An 18,366-nucleotide genomic window follows, 5' to 3' on the forward strand; every position below is an offset into this window, starting at 1 on the left:
TTGGAAGTGACATGTATTTCCTCATTGAAAAACTTCCATGATGAAATTAGCCTCTCATGGTGAGTAAATGTGAAGGAGTTGTGTTTAATAAGGCAGATGCCATTATAAAAGTAAGATGCTGATTTAAATGCCTTAAAAATATGCACAGGCTGGGCGCAGTGGCTCACCCCTGTAATCCCAGCACTTTGGGAGGCCGAGACGGGCGGATCACAAGGTCAAGAGATCAAGACCATCCTGGCCAACACGGTGAAACCCCCGTCTCTGCTAAAAATAAAATTATCTGGGCGTGGTGGTGTGTACCTGTAGTCCCAGCTACTCGGGAGGCTAAGGCAGAAGAATTGCTTGAACTTGGGAGACAGAGTTGCAGTGAGCCAAGATCGTGCCACTGCACTCCAGCCTGGCAACAGAGCAAGACTACATCTCAAAAAAAAAAAAAAAAAAGTACATCGTTGGGATTGCTATTTTGTGCTAACATGCTCTAAATCAGGCTGGTAATGAAACTATTCTAAATGAAGGAACTCGTTTTAGTTGTGCCTGAAAGAAAAATTTGAGTAGGTACCACATTTATCATTCAAGTTGGTTTTTAAGTTTTATACGTGGATGGCACTAACTTAGTAAATTTCAGTTTGTGGATTTTTTTTCATTATTTCTATAGTATTGACAATAAAGTCATTCATATTTATCTATCCCATTTAATTAAATGATCTCTAAGCATGTTGGATTGTTATCTTGTATCAAGAACCATCTCTATTGAATAAAATATTCCCAAAGAATTTTCTGGAGACCAAGAGCCTGGACATTTTTTTTTTTTTTTAATAAAGAAAGATTACCTGCTACTTCAGTTTTTCTGGGTACCGCAAAACTGCCATGTTCCTATAAACTGGTATACTCATTCTATGAGGTGTTAGAAACTCTTCATTTTACTTAAAACTAATCATGTTTTGTTTGCCTCCTACCTGGTGAGATTATGTTCTCATTCGTTCATTAAACTTTAGTTTGATGACTCTGTAAGGTAAATGTGACCTTCAAAAAGGCAGAATGGACCTGTGGGCCACATTCATCTCTGTGTCTTGAAGCTCACATCTCTAATATCTACCAAATTTGAATGCAAATTGGCATTTAATTTTGAATTCTTCAGGAAGAAACCATTGTATTAAGTTGGCATGCATTTAAGTTTGAGTTACTCACCTCCGGATTTGGACTCCAGGTTAAGACTCCATCAGTGGAATCTTCTTGAAGGTTAAAAATTCTAATAAATTTATTACCCTTTATTGGGTCTGACTGGAGAAGCAAGGTCCAGAGAAGAGCTAAAATGCCCTATAGGTTCATTGTACCTCGTTATCATGCTCGTAAGGGTTTCTCCTCTGCCTTGGAAAATCTGTAAACAAGCAACATCCCCAGCTTTTAAATGTTTCTTGGGATTTATCCTCTTATATGGGGAATGTAAGGCAGAGGTCCTCAACCTCGGCGACATTTGGGCCAGATAATTCTTTATTGTTGGGAGGGTGACCCTGAACATTATAGGGTGTTCTGCAGCATTCTTAGACTCTACCCTCTAGATTCCAGTAGCATCTGCTGAGTCCTGAAAACCAGAATGTCTTCAGATGTTGTCAGGTGTCCCTTGGGGGGCAAAATTGCTCTCAACTGAGAAGCACTGATTCAGGGTAATTATGTAGAAGTTGTTTTAGTAATGCTTTAAGTATACCATAGAGCAGGTAACTCTAGAAGTCACTGGGCACTGAGGGCATAACTGAGCTGAATTTTTAATCTTAGGATACTTTAATTCATTTCCTTCCTTTGGCTCATGACTTAAAATGGTGTGTGTTGGGGTGGGGAGGGTGGTATGTTGCCGTTGTGGGAACCACTGTCTTTGTCGCTTGTGGTGAATTAATGATGGGAATATCTAAGCAGCCGTCAGATTCATAAATCACCAGAAATGAAAGGGATAACACATAAAAATCTCTCCCTTTTGTTTAGCAATTTATCATTTTCCCTGCACATTAATAAACAGAGCTCCCCCGAGGTAAGCCCCTGGAAGATAAATATTTCTCCCTAATTTCCTCAACTGTAGCTAGTAGATCACATGGGGGAGGAGAGGTGCTTGTCACCGCAAGTTGCCAGCTTCTTATCCTTCACTTCTTCCACGTAGGCAAGTAGCAATAAATAGCTGGTATAGAGTCCAACTGCAGGTAATTAGGTTCTTTTTTGTTTATATAACAGGCACCAGATTCCCCAGCCCCAGGCTGTCAGCCAGGCCGAGCCGAAAACGTACACTGTCCATATCACCACTGTCCGATCATAGCTTTGACCTTCAGACCATGATAAGGACGTCTCCCAACTCCTTGGTCACGATTCTCAATAATTCCCGTAGCAGCTCTTCAGCAAGTGGCTCCTATGGTCACTTATCTGCAAGTGCAATCAGGTATGTATTTTCCTGAATCCATTATGTGTTTTTTAAATGTAATGTCAGCACTTGTTTGCACCTGTAGTGATGCATTTTCAGTACCAACTGCCTATGAGGAAGAATAAAAGTGCATGATGCTGTGCCTATACCAAGAAGCAGGTCAAATATCACAATGAATTGCAAAACCAGTTATTGGGCCCCAGATTATTTTGTGTTTGCAGACATTAGTCAATAGCCCCTATATAGAAATAGCAGTTATTGAGTTATGATGAAATCCACTTCGTAGAGACAGTAAGTATGGCAAATCTTTTTATCCAGCCTTTTCCTTGTAATAATGTTCTCTAGAGGAAAACTGACTTCATACCTGGTTGTATGACACATGTACAGAACATGAACAGAAATAAAAAGACCAGTCATGGCAGAAGTCTTGTCCTACAACTCTGAAGAGAAAGGAGTCCATGGGAGGGAGAGAGAAACAGCAGGACTTTTCGTCTGATGGAAAACAAGTGCAGATGACATTGGAAAGCATAGATATCAGAGGAAATCTGGCAAAAGAATATTTCTTTGTTTTTCCATTAAGTATTTTTAGCTTAATCTGAAAGATCCCTATTTTGACCATACACCTTTGTTAACCGTGGATAATTCCTTGCTTGACAGAAAGTGTTTTGACACTTCCTTCCATGAAGCACCTCATGTCTGTTTTTGCACGTGAAGGTACAAGCACAGACTTTTGTAAACTTGATTAACGTAAAATATTTCTTACTGCTAATGATCAACTTGGACTGATGTCAGTAAGTAGGGAATAAAAGTAAGCCAACGTATGAATTTTAGGTGAATTACCTGATCATTTATTGTTTGAACTAAGCCAGCTCACAAATGGTTGAGACATAGAATTAGATAGTACTCTAATTAATTAATTTAGCAATCCTGGTTATAAACTTTAACTCTCATTTCCCCTAAATTTTTTGCCAATAATTTAAGAATTCAGTTACTAGCAATCTTTTTGAATTGTAGTTTTGTTAATTGTGAATAATTCCTTGCTTGAAGAGTACATACTAACGGATGTTTTCACTAGCCTTTGTTTTAATAAGTGAGGTTTTGTTTGTTTCTATGAATGAGTGGTAGCGTTAGTTGTTCATTGATAGGTCTTCCATGGTAGATTACAATTAGGGAAACTTCATCAGTTCAGAAAAAAAAGTGTTTGCAGTAGCAAGATACCCACATTTAGTAAAAATAATGAATACTGTTGTGTTTCCCTAATGTTCTCCATTACAGTTTTAATTCTTGTTCAATTATCAGCAATGTTCTTCAGTAGGCAAGTTAATATTTAAATGTAGTAGATCCTAATTTTAATATGATGTCATTTTCCGCTGCTTTTCTTTGTTCTTTTCATATGGTCACTGAAGTGTGGAAACGTGGGTAGCTGCAAGCAACTGTGATAGCAGTCAGTGCACAGGGAGGGGTCCTGGGGCACTTTCCAGATTAACCACTGTAGTCACAAATATAGGCTTTACAGTTGGATATGTCTATGGTCAGATTCCAGCTTTGCCACCAACCAGCTGTACAAACCTAACTTACCTCTCAGCTCTTTGAAGTTCAGTCTTCACATCTGTAAACTACAGATAAGACACCCTCTATACAGGAAGAATGCACATTTTACTAAAGCTGGTGTGGATCTGCAATGGCAGGATGAGATTCCTACCTGGGGTGAAGTTTCAGGGGGAGCTGAGCTGGGATGGTTCATCCAGGAGAGGAGCCATCCTGTGATGGCTGTCTGTGCTACACTGCTCTCCATCCCAGTGTGGCCCCGAGGAAGCATGCCAGTCTCAGAACCCGGGCCTGGCTGCTCCTGCACTCCTGGCGAATATTCCTGGGTCATAGACTGACATGGACTGGAGGCGACTTTACTGCAATTGTGCAATTATTACATGGCATGACTAAAGTCATAGCATCCAAGTAGCAGAAATGTGGCACACAGTGATAGTCACAAAGATAACACACAAAATCACTTCATGAACATTCACTTCTCTTGTTTCTCTTTACTTTTTCTTTCCTCTTGCTCTCTGCCCAGGTCTCTTGACTTTTTACAGCATCTAAAGGACATAGATTAGAATATGGTATAGAAATGGTCATGATGCTATCTTTATTTATTCCTACCCCAGCCTCCTTAGTCCTTACGGTCTCCTGGTCTCCTCATCTTCACCCAGGTAAGCTAGTGTCAGTACTTAACAGACTGTCAATCTGCTGACTTGAAATCATCATTGCCCATTTCGTCTCCAAGGAGCTATACCACAACTCTTTATATCATTAGAGATGGAAGAAGAGATTCACTTAAAGACCAGTCAGGTCCTTGGAGGCTGTGACAGTTGGGTGCCTGGGCCCATTGTGTCCTCATTTTCTTTCTTGCCTTTGAGACTTTCGATTGCATCTTTTCTCTCTCAGTGCAATCTCTCCTTCTTTAGTACACATTTGCTGTATTTTAGGACTATATGTCTATTCTTACACAGAGCAGGTAATGCAGATAACCCAAGATGAGATCAGCTTCCCATATAATGATGATAATAATTGTTATCATTGGCACCACTTGCCAGTTCTTTAGCTGGAGGAGTGCTAGTGCCTTGCTTACTCCTGCTGTAAGTTTCATTTTCTGAGATCTAAAAACTGACTTCAGGAATAATCAGTTAGTGGTAGCACCAGAGGATCTGGGAAAGGAAAGAAACAAGGAGACATCTAGAAAAGGTAACTAACTTTCTCAACAGTGAAAGGTACAGGAGAGAAAGTCGACTTCAGGTGTGTTTAGCCTCTGCGACATGCTGACTAACAGGACAGGCGCACGGCTCATGCTCACTCACCGTTCTCATGTCACAGCTATCTGGCAAAGCAAGTGGTGTTATTATTATTATTATTATTTTTTGAGACAGAGTTTCACTCTTTTGCCCAGGCTGGAGTGAAGTGGCATGATCTCGGCTCACTGTAACCTCTGCCCGCCAGGTTCAAGCGATTCTTCTGCCTCAGCCTCCCGATAGCTGGGATTATAGTGGCCCACCACTGTGCCCAGCTAATTTTTGTATTTTTAGTAGAGACCGGGTTTCACCATGTTGGCCAGCCTGGTCTCGAACTCCTGAACTCAGGCAATCCACCCACCTTGGCCTCCCAAAGTGTTAAGATGACAGGTGTGAGCCACCACACCTGGCCTTATTCTTGTTTTACACATAAGCCCAGTGGGTCTTTGCAAGATGAAGTTAGCAAAGTTCTGTGCCTAGTGGGCATCAGCACTAGCACTCCAGTTTCCTGCTTGTTAATTTACTCTAAACACACTTGACTTTCACACTTACATGTTTTCTAATACCTAATTTGCTGTTGGTATTGGCAGTGCATCAGTAATGATGTTTACATTTCTAAACATGTCGTTAAATGTTTAAAGATACTCATTCAGTTTCTAAGAAATGCCATAGCTGTCTCCTTCACATCTATGCCCTAGTGCAAATGCGGTTAAAGATGCCTGTAATAGCATTTACCACTATTTGACGTTTCCATATTTTCTTTCTCCTTTAGTAGTCTGCTATCCATTTCTCTCCAATAGAACACAAGCACCAAAAAGCCAATCACTGTGTACCTCTTGTTCTCACCCCTGTGACACCTGCATTCTCTCATATTGATGCCATTCAGTAAATATTTCTTGAGTAAATAAATTAAGGAGCTCTCTCATGAGTAATTAGAATTATCATCATCCCCTTATTAAAGTAGGTTTCTACATGGTGGATGAATAATTCTGGTTTTCTGAAAGTTGCAATCTGTATGAGTGTTATATTATTACATGGCCAGAGATTGATAGATACAGAGCCAGAGGGGTGAATAGAAAATAAAGGATTAAAAAAGCAAATGTCTATTTTAAGTTTGTGTGTGGTTCTTTTGTTTATAGATTTACTTAATAATCCAGACTACTATAAAAATACCATATAAAACTAATATTTATTCACAAAAGCCCATTGACATATTATAACAGTACTTGATTATGTCAGATTTTTTAAAATGCATTGTCTAGACGTACCTGACAAGTCTTTTAAAATCTCATAATTAAATAGCTTTCAAAAATAACTCCATGCACATTGGAAAGTATCTTATAAAATATTGCATGTTTCAAGAAGTTGTGGCTTCTCCATCACCTGGAAGACTCCCCATCTAAGACTAGATAATTTATATTTATCAAATACAGCCAGTAACCCCCACTCTACATAGTTAAGGCTAGCGTTGTAAATAGCCAGTGAATCACAGTAGGTTAAAATAGTTTACCTTTGCTAAAACCTTCTCCCTAGGAAATTGGGCCACCACTGGAAGAGAAGGTGTTTAAAATGACACCCTTCTTCTGTAGTCTTCCGGCAAATGTAAATGGGATGAAGAAATGAGTACTCTACTCATTTCTAACCCACTGGGTATCACTTTCTCACTTTCTATTTAATGGCTACAATGAAAGTGGTTGTATATTCTTAGTGGTTTTAATTCTGGTGTGACCAGGAAAGAGATCTCAGTGAAAATGACATTCCCATTTTGCACATCACCCCTCTGAGTGCCAAGATCTCCAGCTTCACAAAACAGTGCAATGTTTTTCTGTTGCCAACACTGATGAGCTCAGCCTGATGATGAGAGGGCAAGTTGTGCTTTCTGTTTCGTGGATCATCAGCCCTGTCTGACACTAGGACCCTGGAGTAAGGGTGCATCTGGCAGGTCCACTGATGCTGCCTGAGGCAGGGTGGAAGTCAGCTCGGCCTCCATAGCTCCTTGGCTCTGTGCTTAGTAAACACCTTGCTTATGTCAGAGAAATAACACACAAATGAATTGAGAAACATACTGACAAACAGATAAATACAGTACCAAATTACTGACGTCTTTAAAATTCTCATTCCATCTTCTAAAAATTTGGAGATGACATTCCCTTCCCCAATTTTCAGTAAAGTAGTTAATACTACCTTAAAAAGATAGCTCTCATTTACTTCCTTAAAAGTAATTAATATTACCTGAAGTGGTAGTTAGTTTTATATAGTATTTCATTTAATCAGTTATTAATTCCCCAAATATTTAGCTGAGCTTAACTCTGTGCTAGTCGCTGTACTGGGGGAATGGGGGCTACATAAATGCCTGAGAGAGACACGACCCCCACCTTCATGGAACTTATAGAAGGGAAAAGCCTCTAAGCATATTAATAAATGAATGAATGAGCAAAGGAGCTAGTAAGGGAACAAATGAATGAACAAAGGAGCAAAGGAGCTGGTAAGGGTTCTGGTCAGTGCTGTAAAGGAAATGACCCAGATGTTAAGAAAGAACAGCACCACGGGCCTAATTCAGCGGATTGGCCATTGACTTATAGGATGATGACAAGATACCCTGGAAAGCTTTCTACAAGTTTCTAAGAAGGAGGCCAAGCAGGTGAAGGCCCTGAGGTGGGAGGAGTAAGGCATTGGGGGAACTGTCAGCAGATGACAGTTAAACACGGGGCAGGTTAGCCAAAGCACAAGGTTGGTGACACAGGCAGGGTCCAAGTTATACCACAGCATCTTGGACCACATATCTAAGGACAATAGGAAGGGCCTAAGATCTGGGGCCTTAGATCTGGAAGAGCAGAAATCTAAGGGCCTTCCCTGGAGGCCCCCCACAAGGCTGTTTAGTTTTACAGATAAGGAAATTGGTGTTAAGAGAGGTTAGCAGACTGCATCAAAGGCACTCAGTTACTCACATGGCAGAACCACAAATTCTACCTGGTGGGTCGAACTCTGAGTGTTCACCAGACACATTTCTTTCTCTCTTAGAAATCCTCAAATGAGAGGCATGGTGAAAAGCATTGGCGGGAAATGCTATTTATAATAGAAATAATAATACCTGATGATATTTTGAAGAAACGGATTATGCATGTATTAACATGATTTTTCTAACCACATCTAACATCCTTGATGAGCCAGATCTCATGTAAGAGTGTGTTATTGCCATTCACGTTCATTGAGGTCATATCTATTTGGCTGCTTAATGGCAAGTAGCTTTTTAGCTTTTTAGATCAGTTTCATAATGTAAAACCTAATGTATTTTTCTCCAAAGCATTATTCAGAGAGCATATGCCTAAATGTAAATGTTGAGATACTTAAGAGCATGTGGGTCTTTATTTGTGTACTCTACTTCTGAGGCTGGGCTGGGTTTCCAATAAACTTGCCCTGGAAACTTTTATAGATGGAAGTGGAAGCTTTATTTTTTTCCCTCTCAAATAGAAGCACATGTGTGCATGTGTGTCCCTACACATATACAAGTAATGATAGCTGTTGGCCCATTCTCTGCAAAACTGGAAAAAAAAATGGTTCTTTGGATGGCAGCTGTTGTGCAGCGAATTCCACAGCTGTAACCAGAGTGAGGATGACCTCTTAGTGCAACAGTCACAAAGTAGCCAGGAAACTTGGCTTGGCTTTGAATGTGTCTCTCTCCCCTCTCTTTTCTTGAAGTCAGTTTCTCACATTCTGGTACCATGTCATCTCAGTGGTTCCTGTTGCCTGACTTTACTTCCAATCTTGATTTCATGAGCAAAAGAGTTAGGAGAGGTGGGATACTCATTGGATTCTTCTTCGGCCTGTAGAAAACTAGGTTTGTTGTAGCATGAAGTTTCTTAATTCCAGTGCCCTGACCTAAAGGAATACATCCTGATACTATCACATGAGTTTCTTTTAAGGATGTTGAAAAAATTCAAACCTGAATGAAATTTAACAACCAAAGCAATTGGAAGAAGTGTTTTATAGGTGGCGGGTAGACAGAGTTGATTTTACATTTACGTTTACAAGACATTTCCCAAGAATCCAGAAGTGCCACATATTCATTACTCTTCACATTGGACTGAGAGCTGGCGCCTTTGTGATGGAGTGTGATTACCACTCACGCCAGGGCTTGCCTGTGGCTTAGTTCTCTAATGCATCACCTACCTGCCCAGCTCTGTGCACACCACGCTGGGTCATTGAGAGATTTCAGATATGAACCTGGAAACTGAAGAGCCTTCCTTTCTGCTCAGCTTCCCACATCCTCCTGTGCCCTTTCCCCACATATATCGCGTGCTGATGCAGAAACCCTGGCACTGTGATTACATGGGAGTGAGATATTCCATGGCAACTCTAGGAAAAGTTGTTATTTTAGGGAAGGGTTAAGAATGTCCTGTGGATTGAAATCATCAAACAATAAAATAGTAGCTTTTACCTTTGAGTGTGTGGTGGCTGGATGATACGGCCTCTTGACATTTTTCATACTTTCCTCTATTGTTTTCTTTATTTTTATATAAAAACAAATTTCTTGAATATTGTAATCAGCTCTTACTTACCATTCCAATTTAAAGGGCTACAGCAAGCCATATTATGCTGCTTTATTTATAGTACCATTGTTAAGGAATCCAGTATATCCCCAGCGCTCTGACCCCCCTGCCGTATATATAGAATTCCTGAAGCATTTAAAAAACATAGGCTTTTCTCATATACTATTTTAATTGGGTTTTACCCATTTGATTTGAATATTAATGACTTTGAAGTGCCTATATGTATAGTAGGGTAAATAAGTGTTTAATGATTGATTTTCTACAATATGAACTCTCAGTGTTTCCATTTTATATATTATTTTGGGAATAAATACAAATTGTATTAGCAGAATGGATCACAAGGGTTTCTGTACAAATGTTGACTTACATCACTTCCTTGGTGTGAAAAAAATAAATATTTATTGTGAAAGCCAAACACGATTATGTATTTCCAGGTTTAATGTATTAATTATAAATTGTATGTAACTTTCTGGTTACAAATAATTATTTTTTTCTTTGGCAATATAAATGGGATTTGTATAAAGTACTCAGTTAAAACTTGCTGAATTAATGAATGAGATGCAGTGTGTAGACTTTAGGACATTTATTTTGGTTGCTTAGCAGTTTTCCTTTTACCTGTACTCTGTTTAGCCCTGTTGGGTATAGTTTTTGAGATTCCCAGAAGGGAGACTTCCATGTAAGTGAGGTGTTACTGTGCTGTTTACTGTAATGCTAAGAAACAAGAACCAGTTTGCAAACTTTGATCACACTTTTTAAGAGTATTGACAAAACTTTATATGTCTGATTTCTGATGTATATTTACATCAGAACTTTCTTAAAGATTCAGACTTTGATAATTTTATTTTGAAGTCTTTGTAAAATAGAAAAAATGGTTCCCAGTCAGACAACGGTTTGTTAATCACTTTTAACTGAGCTCAGAGCTGAATATGGAGATGAAACTGACTGAGAAATTATCCTTATTTAGACCCTGCATCCAGTGGAATGCCCTTTCAAACTAACAATCCAGTGACCATACATCTGCTCTGATTAGTAAGCTATCTAACAACCACATTTTTCTCCTTGTCTGCTCTTTAGTAAAATAAAGGGCAAATTAACTTTTAAATTAATTTATTCTGGCTTTATAATTGTTGCCCTAGAAGAATGTTTCTCAAAGTGTATTGTGAGGAACACTGGTCTCTGGAAGCTCCTCCACATCCTGCTGCCACCTGTATCTGGGGTGGACATTAGGAATGCACAGAGAAACAGGCCTGGGCTGTATTCCTAAGAGTTTGATGACCTTGGTACTTCTTTCTCTTTCTCTCCATTACACTTACTCACCTCAGGAGGCCTCTGACTGTGTTAGCACGTTGCTTGGGAAGATCTGGGCCATCTAACACTTTCTTTCTACTGATCTTATTGACTAAATGTAGATTAACAGTTACAGGTCACATTTTTATAAATGTTTGTTGTTATTGTCTTAAATTACCCCATCTTTCATATAGTTATTTAGAAACAAAAGCTATAAAAGTAATTTTAGAAATAATAACAGATTAATTGTTGAATGCAGAGAATTCAGAATCAGAATGTAAAATTAATTTCTGGTGACTCGTTGGAAAGAGTGGGGTGAACAGAAACATGGAGGCTATGAGGATGGGAAGCACAGGTACCAAGGTTTAGACTGTAGATTATGTCCTGCTTTAGAGAAGGTATAAGAGATTATTAACAATTTCAACTATGGGCTGGGTGCGGTGGCTCATGCCTGTAATCCCAGCACCTTGGGAGGCCGAGGCGGCCGGATCACTTGAGGGCAGGAGTTCAAGACCAGCCTGGCCAACATGGTGAAACCCCATCTCTACTAAAAATATAAAAATTAGCTGGGCATGGTGGTGCACGCCTGTAATCCCAGCTGCTTGGGAGGCTGAGGCAGGAGAATCGCTTGAACCTGGGAGGCGGAGGTTTCAGTGAGCTGAGATCATGCCATTGCACTCCAGCCTGGGAGACAGAACGAGTCTCCATCTCAAAAAAAAACAAAAAACAAAAAACAAATCAACAATAGTAATACTTTCTATTTGTAGGAAATTGTGGAATGAATACATGAACTATTTAGGAAGGTTCTTATTCAGGGCCCCTAAAAATAGAATTTACCTTTTGTTTTTAATTCTGGTATCTTTAATCAGCAAAGTCTGTCCTGTGCCATTGAAGTGCTGCAGAAAGAAATGGATGTAGACGCTAGCTTCGTTTGTGTAATACTGCTTTACAGACATGTTGTCAAATTGTAGTTTTCAGAGGAAAACATAGTTTTCTTTGAGGTGACTCTTCTGATTGTGGTAGGCAGGATAACGGCCCCAAAGATGTCCACATCCTGATCCCCAGGACCTGTGAATAGGTTACCTTCCATGCCAGAAGGACTTTTGCAGGTGTGATTAAGCTAAGGATCTTGAGATGAGAAGATGATCCTCGATTGTCCGGGTGGCAGTGATGTAATCACAGGGGCCCTTGTGAGAGGGAAGCAGGAGAGGCAAGTTAGGGTCGGAGGAGGAGGAGGAGGAGGCCTGAGTGATGTGGACCCCTGAGCCAAGGAATGTGGGCAGCCTCCAGGTAATGGAACAGGCAGGGAGCCTAGACCGTCTGGAATAATGGAGCCCCGCCGGCCTATTGCAGACTTCTGACTTCCAGAACTGTAAGGTAATAAACAGTGTCTGTTGTTTTAAGCCACTCAGTTTGGGCTGTTTGTTGCAGCAGCAACAGGGAACTAATAGACACTGAAGAATAGATTCAGTCACTCATTGACTCAGTACTGCGTGTCTGCTCTGCCAGGCACACTGCCCGGCCCAGCTGGACCTTGCCTCCTAGACAGAGAGACAGAAAGAGTTTTAGAGAGTACTGCGTGCTGCCATGAGAATAGAATTGTCACGCAGTAGAAAACGATGGGGCAAGGAGGTGCAGAGGGGGCTCGTTTTGATGGGGCATGAGTCTAAGAAGGCCCCTCTGAGGAGGTGACATTTAAGTTGGAACGTGAATGTAAAAAAGGAAGTGGCCATTCTGAGCTCTGGAAGCCAAGGGTTCCAGGCAGGGGACACTGTGAGTGCTGAAGATGCAGAGGGGCTCATGCTGTGACAGGAGGCAAAAGGATGCAGGACTCTCCTCCTCCATGGCCCTCCCCACCTTGATTTAAAGAAGGAGGCTGTGGTGGCTCAGGTTTTCTTATCCCACCAGTGGGAAAACCTCAGGAGAATCTTTTCATACCTTGATCTTGCCCAAGAGAGTTGAGGGTATGCGTGGGAGGCATCCTGTCTCATGGGCATTTTGTCTGCGACTCTTGACATCCATTTGCTGTGCCCAGTCATCGCCCGTCCTCTGCCCCAGCACTCTGATGGCAGTGTTCTGAGAGCAGAGGAGCCTTGACTCCCAAATCTGTTAAGTGATACTGTGTCAGAGCTGAGAACTTTCTACTTTTGTCATCAAATTCTAAATTGACTTTGTCATCTGGAGTGGAGCAGCCCTCCTGCGCACAGTCCCTGGCAGGAGCGGCAGCAGAAGGCCGAGGGCCAGCCCTTCTGGGTCCAGACAAGCTGTCCCATACCCTGCTCTGGCCCAGATCTGTGCACGAGGAGGAGAATGTTTCTGTTGCTGGCTTCTTATGAATAAGCACTGAAGGCTCAGGATCACCGTCCACTGTGTGTTCCCTCATAGCCCTTGCAGTCTAATCGTTGATGTGGATTTTAGAGAACATTTATTCCCGTCACCTGGTTTTACCAGCAAAAAGATGGAGGCCCTGAATGGGGATATGGCCAAAGTATGTCAAGAGCTTTCAGAACCCCTACCCCCGCTCCCTGAGGACAAGGAGGATCGTAGACCTAGGAAACTGCGGTGGGAATGCTGAGCCTTATCTTTTGTAAGGATATCTCCTACATCTTTTTTATTTCTTTATTTTTATTTATTTATTTATTATTATTATTATTATTATTATTATTATTATTATATTTTTGAGACGGAGTCTTGCTCTGTCACCCAGGCTGGAGTGCAGTGGCGCGATCTTGGCTCACCGCAACCTCCGCCTCTCCAGTTCAAGTGATTCTCCTGCCTCAGACTCTCGAGCAGCTGGGATTACAGGTGCATGCCATCACGCCTGGCTAATTTTTGTATTTTTAGTAGAAACGAGGTTTCGCCATGTTGGTCAGGCTTGTCTCGAACTCCTGACCTCAGGTGACCCACCCGCCTCAACCTCCCAAAGTGCTGGGATTACAGGCGTGAGCCACCGCGCCCGGCCTCCTACATCTTTTTTAAAATGCACTTCCCTTATCCGTCTGTGAATGCTTTTGAGTTGCTTTTGTATAAAATCAAGGGCATGTTTTTTGAATGGTCTCTATTTTTAATTAAGTACTGATTTTTTAAGCCCCCAAATGTCGTGTCTCCCAGAATTAGAAGTGTAAATGACCTTCAGGGACCCTCTCCCAACTATGCCAGATAGTCTAGGCTCCTAGAACCCTGGAAAGGTGTTTGGAGATACATGCAAAGTCTGTGTGCCGTGGTAATTATATGTGAAGTGGGTTATTTTGGGTTTTGTTTATTTAATGAATAGAATAAGGTAGTTACACTTAGTAATACTCATTCACCCAAAGGAAGGGGGGCTGTTAAATCATTGTGTTTTTTGATGAATGGCTTGTACACTGAAAAATAAATTGGACAAACTGGCATAGAGCTCAGTGAACATGAAATCAGCTATTAGAAGAAAGCTTGTGAACAAATTCTGAGGCAGATATGCATCTTTTGATTAATGCCCTATCAATCATCCACACAGCTACCTTAGCTAAGTCTTGCCATAATCATTCATCCTTGCTTTTGGAAACACTGGCAGTAACTATAACGCTGCAGAAACGGAATATTATTACTGATTTCTCCCTAACTTACTGTGAACAATGACTGTTTTCACCATGTTTCTGCTTTCCTTTATTAAAGAAATACAATGTAGAATGAAAGGAGAGTTCCTCAAAGCCTGGTGAAATTCTCCTAGGGTATTCTTAATGATATTCAGTCTTAAATGGGCAAGCTATTGTAATGTAAGGTTCTCTGCAGGAATAATAGTAATGTAATCCCATTGAAGCTGCCTGTTATGGATTGTAGTCAAATAGGCAAAATGTAGAGTCAAATTAATGAACAGAGTATATCTTTGGAATTATTACTTAAAGTTGTTGAAATGGTTTGAATTTTGCTATTGTAATTATTTTATTCTCCTTTAATGCACTTAATAGCCATAGTAATTAACCCACCAGATTGGAAATTTGCATGAGTTCTAACTTTGACATTACAAGAAACCCTGATTCTTTCTGGGTATTACACAGCAGGACAGGGAGAAATACATACATATATATATGAATATTTTTTTCACTGATTTTTTTTTAAAAAGAAATTTCCATGAATGCAATTATTAGTTTTTCATGCATTTTTAAGCCGTTGGCAAATTCCTTAAGAACACTCCATTCTTTTAAGAGGATTTGATTCCAGAACCACACCGGCACAAAGAATGATTTGGCATTGCCTGCTAGTCGAGAAATCTTTAGGTATTATCACTGCTTCCTCAGGACTTACTGTAGCCTGGGAAATAGTGTGGCATAATAAAGTGGTGACAGTCATTAGCATGCATAATGGGCTTTAATAGACATTAAATGCTGTTTAGCTAGAAGAGGGAGCAGTGCTCTCCCACTGGAATATTCCTCCATCGAAGCCCATTGATCACTGATTTCAGCGGGGAGAGGTTAATCCATCAGCTTCTGTAACCAGACGGCACTGATGGAAATTCTTTAGGTGGCATTCTGGATGAACCAAGCTTTCCATCTTTACAAACAAATGAGTGATATGACAAGCATGGTGTTCAAAACACATTTAACCAATTGATTTTCTTTCCTCTTGTAATAAGATCTGGAGACATATGAAAGCGTGCGGTGTGAGCTAAGATTAAAGGAATTGCTCCATGCACAGGAACATACGGAACTGAGAGCCAATAAAAGTCCTATAAAGCATGTAGTCACCCATTCTCTTTTTATATAAAGTTTGTTATTGCAATAAATAGTTATTATTGAACTGATGCCTTTTATTTCCGTTTGCAGAATCTTGTTTTAGGTCTGCATGTATGTGTGCACACACATGCGTGTCTCATCTCAGTGTTCATCTTTCTCTTAGAAGTTTTCAAGATGCTTGGCAATAATCCTACCTTCTGATTTAAACAAATTTGATTTGGGATGGTAAAATTATAGATAGAAAGCTGCAGATCTTGTGTACTTGTCTGAGCTCAGCGTTTAAGTGATGATCGTCTTTTTTTATCTCCCCCGCGCAGCCCTGCCTTGAGCTTCACCTACTCTTCCGCGCCCGTCTCTCTCCACATGCATCAGCAGATCCTAAGCCGACAACAGAGCTTAGGTTCAGCCTTTGGACACAGCCCTCCACTCATTCACCCTGCCCCAACTTTTCCAACACAGAGGCCTATTCCAGGGATCCCTACGGTTCTGAACCCCGTCCAGGTCAGCTCCGGCCCTTCTGAGTCCTCACAGGTGAGAGGGACAGGTCGATGCACCCGGCCGTGCTGGTCAACCGAGGGTGGGGGCAGGCCACCACGTCAGCTGTTAATCAACACGGCACCTCTGTGTTCTCACAGCCTCCGTACTAGCATCCTGTCTTCTTAATGCTGAGGTCTAGTCTTCAGTTTTGGTGGACGTGTTGTGTAAATGCTTCTCATCAAACAGTTTTTTCCCCCAGGGTCATTTTCCCATGGACATAGCAGCAGGCTTCTTGATAAGGCTTCACCGTGACCTGGTGCCATCTGTAACCTGCATCCCATGTCAATGCAGCATGTGGATGCATTGCTCTCATTTGGTCACTGTTCACTCCCTCCGCTAGAACCACAGTTGCGACTTACCACCAGGTGGTACTTTAGAGTAAGACTAAAACTGTGCTTTGCCCTGCGTTAACTGTTGCCACTTTGATATTGTTTGGAGAAGAATCTGGTTGCTCTAATTAAAGAACTTCACAAATGGAACGTGTTGGTCTTCTACCCTCCTCACAACTTTGTTCTTTTGAAATACCCTGTTGGAGCTTGTTAAAGCCTAGGGCCTCAGCTCCATTCTTCTAGCTTTTAAAAGCCATAGGGAGTTTATACTCACGAGTTAAAAATGAAGAGCTGCCGCATGAACGTATTTTCTAGCTTTGAACATACTATCTGAACTCTGCTTACCCTGGGATTGGAGAATTATCAGTCATTGCTTTACAGCCAAATAAGACTGCTTGTCCCGAGTTGGCAAGGTTTTAATTATGGTACTGTTCCTTGTTGATGAAAATCTTTTTGTCTCTGGCTCTGCAAATGTGACCAGCAGAACAAGCCCACGAGTGAGTCTGCAGTGAGCAGCACTGGTGACCCGATGCACAACAAGAGGTCCAAGATCAAACCCGATGAAGACCTCCCCAGCCCAGGGGCTCGGGGGCAGCAGGTAGGACACCCAGGCCGCACAGGCCAGCGCCCACTCCTCCCAAGACTGGTATCTTTGGGTCAGCTCCCGCTTCCTCCCCAGACCTGGTGTCTTTTTCACGGCAGTTCCTTGTCCACTGCATTGTTGACCTTGGCCATACTCTACATGTTGTACAAAAGGCTAGATATGGAGTGACTAAATCGTTTTTCTAGCTCAGAAGCAAACACAGGCAGTGCAGGAAGCCATGCGGGACATACCTTCTTGATAGTTTAGGCAGCTTGGGAGTATAGGCAACTGTAGTTCGTAGAGGAAATGGTTGCATTAATTTGTTGCTGGCCACAGGTGCGACCAGGCCTCAGTCCTCATCTGTGATTTTGGGCCTGAATTATTGAGCTCCTGGTCCCAAGCCTGAGCTGTGGCGGATCTACTGATGGTTCCTATATCATTTTTTCTTATTTTGCTACTTCCCACTTTCTAGGAGAGCCTGGCGAACCAGAAGGGATGAAAACATAACTAACCTAAGGCTAGTTAGATGCTGGCCCTCAGCCTAAAATTCTGAAAGGAAGAGTGTAGGATTTCAATCCGGACTCCGCCTGTAGTCACTTAAATTCTCTGGGCCTCAGTTTAAGGATGTGTAGGTTATACCCATAATATCATCTCATAGGGCTCTCAGCCTGATGCAGGAAGGAGCTCCATGAATGCTAATTCCCCAACATAGAGATTGGACAAGAGTCCAGATGTCCACAGAATCTGGACGTTGCTGTCATCAGGCTGCTTCAGCCCAAACCTCAGACTGCTTGCCCAAATTTCCTTTTCAGCAAGAACGTGGAGGCTGGAGTAAATTGGTGTCACGGGCTCTGAAATAGATCTTTCCTCTTGCATATTGCCAGACAGCAACAACCTTGCTGGTTACACTTCAATGCCTGCATACGGTTTTTATCATCTAGCCCCGGATTGGGACCTGAATCTACACAAGATGAATTCTCAAAATGACTTGTATTTGCATTGCTGTGAAGCTGCCACAGGGGTTTAGGAAGGACTGTGCCCCTGAGCTTTGATGCTGTGGCCCCTGGGCCCTGGGTAGTGAGCATATCCTTAGAGATCAGAGGTTGAATCGAGAGGGCATTATCCCTATAAAGTCCACAAAAGTGTCTCACACAGTCTCCAACAGCAGTGAAAACAGCATTAGA

The 18,366-nt window shown here is 41.5% G+C and overlaps 1 protein-coding gene across 3 annotated transcripts in view; it reads left to right on the forward strand.

Moving 5' to 3' along the window:
* Positions 1-18,366, forward strand: part of GLI3 (GLI family zinc finger 3) — a 276,529-nt gene that overhangs the window by 195,412 nt on the left and 62,751 nt on the right. For all 3 annotated transcript variants that reach the window (XM_063708513.1, XM_063708512.1, XM_055347697.2), the window contains 3 exons: positions 2,221-2,422; positions 16,051-16,264; positions 17,084-17,197. In XM_063708513.1, coding sequence (XP_063564583.1) covers positions 2,221-2,422; positions 16,051-16,264; positions 17,084-17,197 — 530 coding nt within the window. The remainder of the gene's footprint in view (positions 1-2,220; positions 2,423-16,050; positions 16,265-17,083; positions 17,198-18,366) is intronic.

The sequence above is a fragment of the Gorilla gorilla genome, chromosome 6 (genome assembly GCF_029281585.2).
Source record: "Gorilla gorilla gorilla isolate KB3781 chromosome 6, NHGRI_mGorGor1-v2.1_pri, whole genome shotgun sequence".
NCBI lineage: Eukaryota > Metazoa > Chordata > Mammalia > Primates > Hominidae > Gorilla > Gorilla gorilla.